At 42.6% G+C, this 14726-nt stretch overlaps 1 protein-coding gene across 4 annotated transcripts in view; it reads left to right on the forward strand.

Annotated features, from left to right (window-relative positions):
* RAPGEF4 (Rap guanine nucleotide exchange factor 4) overlaps positions 1 to 14726 on the forward strand; it is a 239326-nt gene that overhangs the window by 13817 nt on the left and 210783 nt on the right. For all 4 annotated transcript variants that reach the window (XM_069982933.1, XM_069982935.1, XM_069982937.1 and 1 more), the window contains exon 3: positions 9686 to 9774. In XM_069982933.1, coding sequence (XP_069839034.1) covers positions 9686 to 9774 — 89 coding nt within the window. The remainder of the gene's footprint in view (positions 1 to 9685; positions 9775 to 14726) is intronic.

The following is a 14726-nucleotide window of genomic DNA, read 5'->3' on the forward strand; positions in this document are numbered from 1 at the left end:
TAGTGGATCCAGGACTCCAGTCGTTTCACCTGTTTACCCTCGCAGCCCACATTATAGTTGTTGGCATATTGAACAACAGTACTGGTAAAAAAGCAGTCCTCTGAGTATGAGTATCTAGTATACAGAGACAATATCCAAAATGCCTCTCTATGTCTGACCATTTTGGTTCTGTCCCCTCCCTGGTTTGGCTTGTACACATTCTATACCCAGGCTCGGACTGGCCCACAGGGGAGCAGGGGAATCCCCAAGTGGGCCCTACCCTTTAGTGGGCTGTCTAGTAGCTCCAGGATGACATATAATGCATGTGTGTGCGTATATGCGTATATGTAATGTGGAATTGTTTAGATGTGTATATTGTTCGTTTGTGTTTGTGTGTGTACTATGTATGTACAGTATATAGGTAATTTCTTTATATCTGTGTATGGTGTGTGTATTGTGCATGTTTCTGTGTGGGTACTATGTATGTATATAGGTAATTAAGGTCAATAGGTTAATTAAGCCGGGAAGGAGGAGAGAAGAGACTTTTCAGCCTGTAGCTATTCAGGAGCTGGGAGAAGCCTTTTTGACTCTTTGTACCAGAAAAAAAAACATTTTCTATACTATAGAAGCACAGACAAATATATTTAAGGTACCATGTGTCTTCTTGGCCTAACAACATCTAACAGTGTCAGTAGTTGGGAACACATACTACAGCTGACAAACTGTGAAACTAACAAATGACAGGCAGGCAGGGGTGTGTGGAAAGATAATAAAGTATACTCACCAGTCCTCGTGCCCCTGCGCTGCTGTCTCTCCCACAGCCACTCAAAGTCATTTTTAGTCATTTTTGACCAGGTTCCATGTATTTCACGGCCCAGGGTCCTTTAGCTGCAATGTCACATGCTCGGCTGATGGATTGCCTGCTTAGACAGTCAATGACTACAGCGGTGTCCATCCCCAGTCCGTGATTGGCCGAGCGGCCCTATTGTGACTCTTATAGCGCTTTTATTTTTTCTCATACGGGGTCGTATGGGGTGTCATTTTTTGCGCCATGATCCCTAGTTTTTATTAGTAACATTTTTTTCTAGATTGATCTATTGATCGCTTTTTATAAAAAAAATTTATAAAAAAAAAAATGGCATAAAAAAAGTTCTCTGCGAATTTTTACCCCTTTTTTTCACGCCGTTCACCGTGCGGGAATAATATTGTTTTATTTTAATAGATTGGGTGATTACGCACGCTACGGTATATTATATGTTGATTAACTTTCTATGTGTTTTATGTATGAAATGGGAAGGGGGGTGATTTACACTTTTATTGGGGGAGGGGCTTTGGGGCACTTTTTAAAACTTTTATTTATTAATTTATTTTCACTTTTATAGTCCCCTTAGAGAACTATCACATTCATATATTAGATTAGATACACTGATCCCTGCTATGCTATAGCATTGCAGGGATCAGTGTTATCTGTGATCTTCTGATTCAGCCTGCCTGTTTCAGGCTGAATCAGATGACCAAACCGAGGACTGCACAGAGGAAGGTAAGAGACCTCCAGCAGTCAGGAAATGCGATCGGGACCCCCACAGCGATCGCTAAGTGACCGGAGATGCTCCGGTCACTTATACTTAAACGCCTCGTTTAAGGGGTTAATGGCGGGTGAGGGTGAGGGCCTGGCTGCAGATAGCATCCGGTCCTCACCGGCTATGGGGCGGGCTCAGCTCGTTAGCCCGCTCCATAGACCGGGACCGCGCCAGGGCGTACATTTACGTCCTCCTGCGTTAAGTCCCAGGCAGTGAGGGCGTAAATGTACGCTCTTTGTCATTAAGGGGTTAAGGAAGTACTACCCTATAGACAGGAGTGAAGCTGTTTCTGGAAGAATGCTGTATTCACACATACCTGTTGCGTTTTTAACATGCATTCTGATGCGTTCTGGTGAACTAATTGATAGACGTAGGAGTTCACCAATCAAATCGTATCATAAATGCACAGTGTGAACCCAGCCGATAGCTGCAAAGTCTGATCGTGTTGCCAAGGGGAGCCAAATGCTGAGTGTTTGGGTTTGAATAACGTTGCTGAACCCAAACATTTTGACAGATCTGCTAGAAACAACTCCCCAGCAATACGCTTGGAATATGTGACATTTCAAAAAATATAAAATAAAAAATATATAAAAACACACAGTGTGAACTGTGGCGTGTATTGTAGACACCGTATACATTTTTCAGCACATATTTTGGTGTGTAATAGTTGAGGAGTTTTTTTCTAATATATATTTTATAACATTTGTTGCTCTTTACATTTTTTATTTTATTTGTAGAGAACTCCTTTAAAGCTTAAAGGGGTACTCTAGCGGAGAAAAAAAATCTTTCAAATCAACTGGTGTCAGAAAGTTATATAGATTTGTAATTTACTTCTATTAAAAACCCACTATTAAAAATCCCACTACTTATAAGCTGCTGTATGCCCTGCAGGAAGTGATGTATTCTTTTCAGTCCAGTGCACTATGCTGCCACCGCTGTCCATGTCAGGAACTTACTCTGGAAACTTCCCGACATTACAGTGTCAGACTGAAAAGAATACACCACTTCCTGCAGGGCATACAGCAGCTCATACTGGAAGACTGTGTTTTTTTTAATAGAAGTAAATTAAAATTTTTGTCACCAGTTGATTTGAAATAATTCTTTTGTTGGACAACTAGACAACCCCTTTTGTACAGTCAGTGCAGTTTCTCCAGTGATCAACTAATCGGGTGATCACTGATTTCCTATGAAAGCCTGGGAAATGTAGCTTTACATGCCACCCATACTGCTTGTCTTTACTCTGGAGGATTTCAAGGTAGGGAGACTCTTCTTCTCTATTCATTTCAACAGCTTTATTAGTATTACTCTTTGGTCACATTGTCAGCAGTCTCCTCATGTTAACAAATCCGCTGTGTATAACCGTATATCAGTGGATTTTAAACTGGGTGACCAGAAATGCTGGGAATTGTAGTGTATAGAAATGTCTGTGAACCACAAGTGTCCCTCCAAAAAGTTGGAAGATATAGAGGAAGGGCTGACTGCAAAGCATTATGGGGAAGCTTGATGTCATGTGTTTGCAGTCATCATCATAAGCTTGTCAGCAATGGAGCAGCTTTATTAATCTGCCAGAGACACAACACAGTCTTATTTGCACATAGCAACCAATCACAGCTCACCTTTCATATCTTAACAAGCTCATATAAAATTAAAGCTGAGATTTGATTGGTTGCTATGGGCAAGTTACACTGTCTGAGTTGTGCATGGCAACCAATCACAGTTCAGCTTTTATTGTATCAGAGTAATTTGAGAAACAAAATCTGAGCTGTGATTGGTTACTATGGGCCACATCAAACCATATTATTTAGTGTTCTTAGTGTGGCCTAACCATAAGGTGTTTGGTCACGTGTGTTTAGTGACCTCTGCAGTAAAGCACATCACAGTCATTAATGGGTTAATGCTTCAGATTGTTTACCTGCAGTAACCATGGCAACCATGCACTGTGATGACAAGCACTTATGTCATAAAGAAGGTTCTATAAAGCAATGCACCGCGCCCTGATCAGTGCCATTTGGATGCGCCAGAGGACCTTGAGCTTGACTACTTTACTGCCCCCTACCCTTGATGTAATTTGGAGGTTCTAGCAGGGAAAAGGGGTGGTCTTCTTTAGACTACCCCTTTATCAAGTCTCCTTCTTGACGAAGTGGACCTGGATCTGTGAGGTAGAAGAGATACAGCCGCCTAGCCATCAATAAGGTGACAGATTTTGCAGCCAGATGTCTCTCACATCCAGTATATTATATTTATAGTATGCTATTACCCTCTAAGCCCAGGGGAGGGGCAACTCTCCAGCCATGGCTCCCTCGAGGTTTCCCCCACAGGGGGTTTTTCCTCGCCTGAGTGCTGGACAGTGAGTCGGGGGTCTGCCATTTTTAGAGTCATGTAATTTTAAATAAAATTGGGATCCTTTGACACCTGATTACAATGTGTTGTGTCTTAATTTTGTGTCTTAATTTTGCGTTCTTTGGTTTAACTTATTATTCTTGGGAGTTGGGGGTCCATTACATAATGCAGAGTCATAAAGCTGGACATCTGCCTGCTACACAGATCTATCACCGGCACAATGAGCGCAAGGATGTAGCGGTAGATAGTAGAACTCCTGCATGTATGTGCGTATCCCTGGACTAAAGGGACACTGAAATCTTGAAGAAAAAACATGCATAGCAAGGTTTATACCTATATCTGCAAGGTTTGTCAAAAGGTTTTTTCAAGGGACAGGGTCACACCAATCATAGCAACCATGGACCATAGCACCATTAAGCGCTGCGGAATCTGTTGGCGCTATACAAATAAAATTATTTATTATTATTATTCATATATATGTTGCAGGGAAATGATAAAATTAGGGATTTCATCAAATCCCTCAGGATTTGATGTACATATCATGCTTCTGTGTGTGTGTGTACTATGTATGCATATAGGTAATGTGGTTTTCTTTAATTCTGTGTATGATGTGTGTATGTATTGTGCATATTTTTATATAATATGTATGTACATGTTATGCTAATATGCAAAAGAGGGGTCCGTGGAGCCTCAGTTACAAGTCTCAAAACACAGGAATAGCTGGATATCCCTCCAGGGGAGGAAAGCCTATTGCCAATGGGGTGACTTCCAGTGGGGAGATCACCAAACCACCCTGATACCTAGCCCCTTAAGTCCCACTCGGTTGCGAGTATTGGAACATAAATAGGGAAATACCAGGGTGGCCCCTTTTGCGTCAAAGTCTAACTCTGTGGCGAGTATTACGACATGACAAGGGTTTATCTAGGCAGGCATCCCTCCACAGACAGCCGTTTCGGGGTAGTTGCCCCTCGTCAGTGTGGAGTAGGATTCTGGCTAACAGGCAATAAAAAATAGAACAAAAGAACACAGCAATCACTGAGCTCAGGGAAACCAGCGACAAAAAAAATCAAATAGAGTACTCACTGAAGAGTCTCCATTGATACATTGCCCCCTATAAATTTAAATATGCAAAGAAAAGTGGTCTGTGGAGCCTCGGTTACGAGTCTCATGTTATGTTAACTTATTTGTAATTCCCCCTCCCATACCGAAACATGCTGGGGATTCAGTGTCCAAGTGTCAAATAAGCAGGGAGAAGCCTCTTTGACTCTTTGTACCCGAGAATAAAAGCATTTTCAATGCTATGGAAGCACAGACAAATATATTTAAGGTGCCATGTGTCTTTTTGACGTAACAGCATCAAACAGTGTTAGCAGCTTACAGCTGACAGATTCTCTAAAGGAGAAGTCTTGTGAAACCAACAAATGACAGGCAGGCAGAGGGAGGCGTGAAGATAATAAAGAAAGTATACTTACCAGTCCCTGTGCCCCATACGCTGATCTAGGGTCTCTCTCAGCTGCCAGATGTCATTTTCCCCGGGTTCGGTTTACATCTCAGCCCTGGCTCCTCCAGCTGCAATGTCACAGAGCGGCTGATGGATTGCCTGCTCAGCCAGTCGGTGACTGCAGCGGTGTCCTGTCCCAGTCACTGATTGGCTGAGTGGGTGATCCATCAGCCGAGTATGTGACGTTGCAGCTGGAGGAGCTGAAGGATATCTGTCGGATATCATCATATGAGGGCACGGGGACAGGTAAGTACACTTTTGTTATGTTCCCGCACCCCCTTGCCTGAGATTTGTTAGTTTCTTGACACTTCTACTTTCAAGAAAATTAAGTGGCACACTATGCTGTTTGCATAGAGGGACTGACAAGTTACTGGCAGTGAGCTAGCATCGCTGGTCACATACACAGCTCTGTGCAAAGTCGCTATAGTAATGTTATATCTGGTATATGTAGGCCGGGCCCCTAGAATTAAATTCCCTGGTGGGGCTTCATGGCAGTTGGGCCCCATCTCCCATCTTCTAGGATATTACCAGAGGATAGCTTATCAGTGACTGATTGTTGGGGTGCTGCCACCTCCACACCATTCGGCTGTCCAGTGCCTCAGTACACAGTGAAAGGAGTTTGTCTCTATCTTGTCTTATGTAGCACTGGTGATGTGTAACTGCAGCTCAGGTCCTGTTCAAGTGAATAGGGGTACAAGAAGCAAAACATTTGGGAATCTAGAGGGAAAGCAACAAGTAAAGACATCACTTGCCTCAGTACCTGGAATTTCCCAGGGAAACATGAACCAAGCTTGTAAGATGAAACCTTTAGTTAAATATTCTTCTAAGGGTGGTATTACAGAGAACGATTATCGTTCGAAAAATCGTTCGGATTTTAACAATAATCGCTTAGTGTAATAGCAGACAACCATTAAACGACCAACGAGAAATCGTTGGTCGTTTAATAGAATTTGGACCTATTTTTATTGTTGATCGTTTGCAAATTGTTCGCATGTAATAAGACGTCGTTCGGTCGTTCGCAGTTGCGGCAAACGCAGTGGCGACGACAGGACGAACGCAATAACGATGTAATTGGGTGAACAATTTCAGGCCGTTCGCCATAGCGGTCGTTTGAATTTGTTTATCATTAATCGTTGATTGTCGAAAAATCGCTTTGTGTAATAGTCCCCTTAGACAACAAGACTAATCCCTATACTTTGGTGATCTGATGATCACTTTTATTGGCTTTGCAGCAGCCTCCAAGTTGAGACTCTCTTTCCACATGACATGGATATAGAGAAATACTTGGGTTTGGGTTGTCTTGAATGGGGATTTACTGAAGAATCTGGTTGCTGTGAGAAAAGTCCACCCAAAAGAACTGCTCAGACTTCATGCTGAGCCATGCAGATCAGGTTGGTTAAGTATTGGTGATAGCACAGATGATGGAATTGCAGCACAGTCAGCAATGGAGACAAAGTTTGTCACCTGAAAAATTATGTGAACCAGGTAACAACTATTAGACAACCAATCCCATGGGATAAAAACAAGGCCGACATCAGAATCAGGGTCACTTATGCTACGTTTACACGGAACGATAATTCGCCCGACTGTTCACATGGAACGATCTGCGAATTTTTTGCGAACGATCAACGACGATTTGAGAACCTGCTGAAAGATCAATCGTTGATCGTTCGCTACGTTTACACGTACGATCGTTCGAATTCGACTGTTATCGTGCAATTTTGCACGATAATCGTTCCGTGTAAACGCATCATTAGGATCAGGAAAGAGAACTACAGCTGAAAAGAAGAGCTGTGGCGGGATCCAGGAAGACTGTGGCTAAGGGTACAAACACACACACCGTATACGCAGCAGATACGCAGCAGATCTGCAGCAGATTTGATGGTGCAGATTTGATGCTGTGTTCAGTTATTTAGATCTAATCTGTGTATCTGCTGCGTATTTGCTGCGTATCGCAGCAGTAAATACGCTGCGTATACGGTGTGTGTGTTTATACCCTAATATTGTGATTGGAGGTGTCTGGTTGCCTTTTAATTGCCTGCTGACCCTAATCGATCTATCCATATGGCAAACAGATGGAGATAGCCAGCTCACCTGGGTAGTGCACTACCAGAGGACCTTCAAATCCTAAGTACACCAATATGGAAAAACTTGTGAAGTCAGCACTTGCTAATGGTACTTTTACACGGAGTGTTAATTCGCCCGATCGCACGATTATCGATCTTGAATGAACGATGTTTTTTTTTATATAACGATCAGCATTTAAACGGAACGATACATCGTACGGAAAAATCGTTATGCGATCGCTTAAGCCTATCTCACACATATGTGAAATCATTGAAAGACTGCTTACACGGAACGACCTGCGAATTTTTTGCGAACGACCAACAATAATTTGAGAACATGTTGAAAGATCAAAATGAACGATTTCTCGCTCGTCGTTTGATCGTTCGCTGCGTTTACACGTACGATTATCGTTCGAATTCGATCCTTATCGTGTAAAAGGACCATAAGAAAAGTTCATTTATTGATAATCATTGTTAAAAATCATAACAAAATTACATAGAAAAAACATGCAGGACACACAGTCTGACACGTTTCATATATATGATTAAGAGCTGGTAAGGCCAGAAACACGTCAGACTGTGTGTCCTGCATGTTTTTTCTATGGACTTTTATCATGATTTTTAACAAGGATTATCAATAAATGGACTTTTATTAGCAAGTGCTGACTTCCACAAGTTTTTCCAGATCTATCCGTATGCTCAAATGATGGTTCTCGACCCCACTGGCAACACTGGCAAATACCAAGCATGTGCACATACTGCAGAGGACTTCTTCCCTGCACTTGGTGTCGTCAGTATTAGTAAAAAAAATATCAAAGGAATGGCCTCATTCAGATATAGCAGCATAAACCTGTTTTTTTATTTTTTTAAAGGGATTTTCCCAGGATTCAAAAACATAGGGGGACAGTCTAGTCTGACCCCATCCCACTGTCCCAACCAACTGGTGGCCCCCAACTGGGCGACAGTCAGTATTTCTTACACTATACAAAGGAAGTCATGTCAGATCAGGTCAGAACCAGACATGCATGACAGGGAGAAAACCAGAGAATTTTCAAAGAAGAAGAGGTCAGAACCAAAAACAGAAACTATACCATGCTAAGTAAAACCAAGAGAGATCATCGGGGCACTAAATGGCAGGCAGAAGCATGGTCAGCAGTCCAGGCAATAGGCCAGGCCTAAGATAAAGTACTTGTAGTTTAAGAACACAGATAAGGCATAGGAAAACTATAATAACAAGCCCCTGTTACCAAAAGACACAGCTGTTTAAATCGAGCGCTGAGACCGATTGTCCCAACACCCCAGCTCCCTGATTGGGGTGATCTGTGCATCCCCCCTTCTAGCCTGACAACCTCCTCCTGACAGTACTGCACAGAAGACAGGATTGTTGCAGCAGTACCAGTAGGTATGGCTATCATATGGTGGCAGCCATGTCTTTAGCTAGTATTGCAGCTCCTGTCCATTGAAGTGAATAACCTCCGGACAAGTAAGAAGAAGTTGGAAGAAAGCTGTTATAGTTTTGTAAATCTGGGTGTTTAAAAAGATCACCCGATAAACAAACACAAACAAGCCTGTTAGTGGCTTTATTGGTGTATTCTGATCAAACTTAACTTTTCATATGTTGCTGCCCATGATGAGACTAACAATTCCTTTCATACTTGTTATTATCTATTTGGTCTCCTTCTCCCTGTTCTGAGCTGCTAGTTTCTGCTGCAGACACAAACACCTGTATGTGAGCTTTTCTCTCCATCTCCATCTCCCCCTCCTCCCCACTTCCCTTCCGAGATGGCTGATGGATACAAGTCCCTATCTGCATCTTTGTAATGCTAGGAGGCATAAACACAGTGAGTTCATTGGCAACTTGACCTCAGCTTAACCCTTCTAGCAGCGACCAGCCAGATTTTTGTGTCTTCAGCTGAAAGCAGCAGCTCAGAACTGGGAGAAGAAGACTGAATAGATAATAACAAGTATGGAAGGAACCTACATGAAAAGTTATTTCTGAGTGGAATACCCCTTTAATGGCTGTTTAATGGCTTGAATGTTTTCCTAAACCCTGTGACCTCTGGCTGCGGCTCAGGAGGCCACTATTCTAGAGATCATGTTCCCTATAAGATTATTTGCCATGACACACAATTGCTAATCAGAATTTTTTGCAGATATGTATATATCAAAAAGTTAAATTTTTAACAGTTATAAAGATAACATTTCCTTTTTTGTTACAGTGTATCGCCAGGGTGATATTGGTACAAGTTGGTATGCGGTGCTGACAGGATCCTTGGATGTCAAAGTGACTGAGACAAACAGCCATCAGGTACAGTATCTATGGTATAAGAGATTGTAACCACATAGTAAACAGTACAGCACCATATACATGAGATACATTCCCTCATAAATACTAAATAACATATTTTTTCACAGCCCCACCACCATCATAGTTATCTTTTTATAGTCTGTGTCCCTCAGTATTGATAGGACCATGTGTTATATAATGTAGTATGTTAGTGCAGTTCTTGCCTTTTAGTGTAATATAATAAAGTATATACATACCTGTTCACACTTCCCGTTATCTTCCTGGCTTCTGCCCACTCCCTGCAACTGCTGGTAGAACTGTAGAGCCATCTCTGAAGGGACAGGTTGCTCAGCCAATCACTGGCCCTGGCACTGTCATGTCTCGTCCAATGATTGGCTGAGTGGGTGTCACTTCAGAGACCGGCTCTGAAGTTCCAAAGGTGACTGTGGGCAGCGGACAGAAGCCAGAAAGACTTCGGGGAGCGTGGACAGGTATGTATATACTTTATTAAAGGGGTTATCCAGTGCTACAAAAACATGGCCACTTTCTTCCAGAGACAACACGACTCTTGTCTCCAGTTCAGGTGCGGTTTGCAATTAAGCTCCATTCACTTCAATAGAACTGAGCAGCAAAACCTGCACCCAAGCTGGAGACAAGAATGGGAATGTCTCTAGAAGAAAGTGGCCATGTTTTTGTAGCGCTGGATAACCCCCTTGATATCTTTACAGATTCGGGCCAATGATTTCAGGTCAGGACCAAAAGACACAATCAGCCGATGATCATTGTCATCGGCTGATCATTGTCTTTGTTACCCAGAGCAATAATCTGCCGAATTGGCCTGATTCGGCCTACAGTATGTCTTCTTGCAAGTGGATAGAAGCAATGCTTAGTCGTGTACTTATCTTGACTCATTCTATCAATTATTGGGGGTCTGAATAGTCAGACCCCCATTGATCTCAAATTCTGACATTCTCTAACACATATCAATAGTTTTTGGAAGTGACAGGGACAATTTACTTTTCTCATGAAGGCGTAGAGGCATAGCTGAAGGCTAATGTGACCCATTGTTAAAGGGGTTGGCCACTTTATAGTAAGATAGTTCAGTATACAGTATTAGTACCTGTACTCACATCCCTTACTGACAGCAGCTCCCTGTGTACCTCATAGAGCTAAACTCAGATTCCCCTCCTCAAGGCTGGGCTGCCCTGTTCTGTTGTGAGTCTGTCCATAAAATGGCCAACATGGAACAGCATGTGACCATGCCCCACCCTCTGTGTCCACCACTGAGCCTGTATATGCCTGTGGTGGACACTGGGGGGCGGGGAATGGTCACATGCTCCTCCGTGTCAGACATCTTATGAACAGGCTCACCTTAGAGCAGGGCAGAACAGCCTGGAGGAGGGGAGTCTGATTTTAGCTCTATGAGGTACACAGGGAGCTGCTGTCAGTATATACAGTGAGTACAGTTACCAATACTATACACTGAGCAATTTTACTATAAAGTAGCCATGTATAATTCCTATAATGACCAAAGGCCTGCCGCATGGCCCATACACTACTGTTCCTATAACTAGGCAACAACTCAGCAAGTGTATAATCAAAATACTTTATTAATTCCTCATGAAAATTTGATGAATAATACAATGCTTAAAAAAATCACAGACAGGAGTTAAAATAATTCACACACACAAGACAGCAATATTAGAGCGATTTAATATATCAGAGGGAATCAGTGGAATTATATTCTACTAAACAGCACAATTCAAGATACACAATTTACATGACCATAGTGGTTACCATGCGTTTGTTACCCAAATCCTTACCAATCACTGGTTACAATGAATGCTATTGCACCAACCTCAGGCTGGTACTATACTGCAAAGTTCACGTGCCATAACCCATCTACAATATTAAACCCATATACGTTACCGCGTGATATTCCGGTTTCTGAGATATTGCTGAAATTCCAAATATGTGTATGACTATGTCTGATGCATTAGAGGCTGTCCCAGCGCCTCCAGTACAAGGCTTTCCCTGCCATCCATGGAATATGAGAGAGGCTGGGAGCGACATCACTGATTCCGCCCCATGCATCATGATTAGGTAAAAGCAGTGTCCTGTGGGTGCTGGGACTGTCTCCAGTGCACCAGACAAGGTCATTAGAATATTTCAGACATGTTACAAGACCAAAACCACCTGGTCATCGGTGGATTTAGTGCGAAAAACTCTCCAGCAGTAGAGAGTACATATCTGTAGACCAATGTTTTGGGGTCTTTGCTCCATGTCAGTACTATCTCTTGATTCTTTCCAAAACCAACAAGTTGGATTGTCTAGAAATCTGAGCAAGCACCCTGCTCTGTATTGACAAGAAGCTACAACCCTGAAACAGCTGCCTACAGGTGGGTATCCTCTCCTTCTGGTAGGTAACCTCTCCTTCAGGTGGGTATCCTCTCCTTCTGGTGGGTAACCTCTCCTTCTGGTGGGTAACCTCTCCTTATGGTGGGTATCCTCTCCTTCAGGTGGGTATCCTCTCCTTCTGGTGGGTACCCTCTCCTTCTGGTGGGTAACCCCTCATTCTGGTGGGTAACCTCTCCTTCAGGTGGGTATCCTCTCCTTCTGGTGGGTATCCTCTCCTTCTGGTGGGTATCCTCTCCTTCAGGTGGGTATCCTCTCCTTCAGGTGGGTATCCTCTCCTTCAGGTGGGTAACCTCTCCTTCTGGTGGGTAACCTCTCCTTCTGGTGGCTATCCTCTCCTTCAGGTGGGTATCTTCTCCTTCTGGTGGGTAACTTCTCCTTCTGGTGGGTAACTTCTCCTTCTGGACAGTTTCCTGGCTTATAGGAAATCCCCAGTTACATTCAAGGCTTCTAATTTTTAAACTCTGACTTGAAGAGAAAACTAACTCCTTTGCGTTGCATATTCTTATATCCAGATAAGTGTGAATGGCCTATATGTCTCCACCTGTCTTTGTGACACTCTTCTCTAGGAGATTTCAATTCAGAATTGTCCATAAAAATTGAGAATTTATTCTTTGGCAGTATTGCCCAGCACTAGGTGCATCTATGAGCTTGACACCAGGTAAATTCTTGGCTGGTAAGAACATCGTAAGAAGTTGAATGAAGTTTTAGGCTATGTTCACACAATGTAAGTAAAGTATTAATCATGGCCGTTGTTGCAGATTTGCAACACAGCCGTGATTAATACTTTACCTACATTGTGCTGCAGCTGAGGGAAGCCCGGCCGGAGTGTATACACATAGTATATGGTCCGACCGGGATCGCTAGCGGCACCGCAAAAAACTGCCAAGTCAGTTTTCTGCGGTCGCTATTCATTGAATAGCAGCCGCAGAAAACCCGTCAGTGCACACAATGGAGCGTGCGGCTCCGGCCGCACACTCCATTGTGTGCAAGGGGGAATTCGGATACGGGCACACCGGGTGCGCCCACATCTGAATTCCGAAGAAATGAAGATCAGTACTCAGCCCAGCCAGGTGACAGAAGGCCGGTGTCTTACGCCATGTGAACATGGCCTTACTCAAGATGTCTTTATTAGTGAGACCTCATTAACATGTTCATTATATTTTTCTGATCCGTACATAGTAAACATATATGCAGGTTGCGTTTATATAATGGTGGATTCTAATGTAGAGCGGTTCACCTCTATATGGACAAATTCAAGGAATTCATACAATACAAAACTGTTCTGTTCTTAAGGATTGTAAAGGAGGTGGTGAAAAATGAGTCCTAAAAGCTGAAAGAGATGTTATGTCCTTTCCTTTCAAGAAGTTATGTAATCGTAGTCCTAGTAAACCATTAGCTTGACACCAGGTAAACTCTTTGTAAGAACATTGTAAGAAGTTTGAATGAAGTTTTACTCAAGATGTCTTCATTAGTGAAGCCTCATTCACACGTTCTGTATATTTTTTTGGTCCGTAATCAATTCTTCTCTTCACACCAAAAAATCGACTATACTGCATCCGTAGTTTCACCCTGTAAAGTTTCTTAGGGGATCCGGGGTTTTCTTTTTTTTTTTTGCAAATTTTCAAACTACAATCCACAACAAAAAAAGTCCTGAGAGTTGAAATAGATATATTTTCCTTCCCAACCTAGAAGTTATATAATGGTAGTCATAGTAAACTATTGGCTTGACACCAAGTAAACTCTTGTGATGGTAAACCCGTCTGGAAGAGAGTATATCAGGATAGCAGGAATACATGATATAGCAATTTGACAACTCTCTGCGATTGCAGCAAATAAGGTGTAAGTATAGTTGTGTTGGGTATTCGAGAATTAAAAGGATATTCCCATCTGAACTTGTTTTTCCCTTATCTACAGCATTACAAGCTGATCAATGGGGCCCTAACTGATTGTCCTTGTTTTCTATGGGGACCCTAAACATTTCTGAGTAAGGATATGTTCCCACTATGGAATACGCGCAGAGACTTCAAGCAAATTCCTCTGCACGGCCTCCGCTTAAAGTTCCACCTGTCCCATAGACTTAATGATATTTGCCACAAATTCCGCCGTCCGCCTAAAAAATTAACATTCTTTTGGCGGATAGCGTAATTTGCCGGAAAATATTATTGTGTCTGTGGAAAATTTTGTCCCCCTTCTTGAGGGTCCTAGCAGTTGGATCTCCTCTGATAAACTTGTTATACCCTGTCCTAATGATTGGCGATGTGGTTTTGTTTAGACTTGTGGCACAACATGTTTGCAATACGACATTCACCCCAAAAAAATCTAGTTGTATTACTGTACACATCAGTGAAAGTCATGCGCCTGCAACCTACTTGCAACTTCTCTGCGTATTTTAGTCTTGCGACTTGGATGTGACTTGCTGTCGTGCAGGGAGTTGCCTTGTAGCCCTATGCTAATACTTTAAAAAGCTTGGGACTGATAGGCTCCATAGCCTGTAATATCAATTATATTAAATACTTGGTGTTATATTACCAGTCATTGCAGATGCCTCTTCTTTT

The sequence above is a fragment of the Dendropsophus ebraccatus genome, chromosome 9, assembly GCF_027789765.1.
Source record: "Dendropsophus ebraccatus isolate aDenEbr1 chromosome 9, aDenEbr1.pat, whole genome shotgun sequence".
NCBI lineage: Eukaryota > Metazoa > Chordata > Amphibia > Anura > Hylidae > Dendropsophus > Dendropsophus ebraccatus.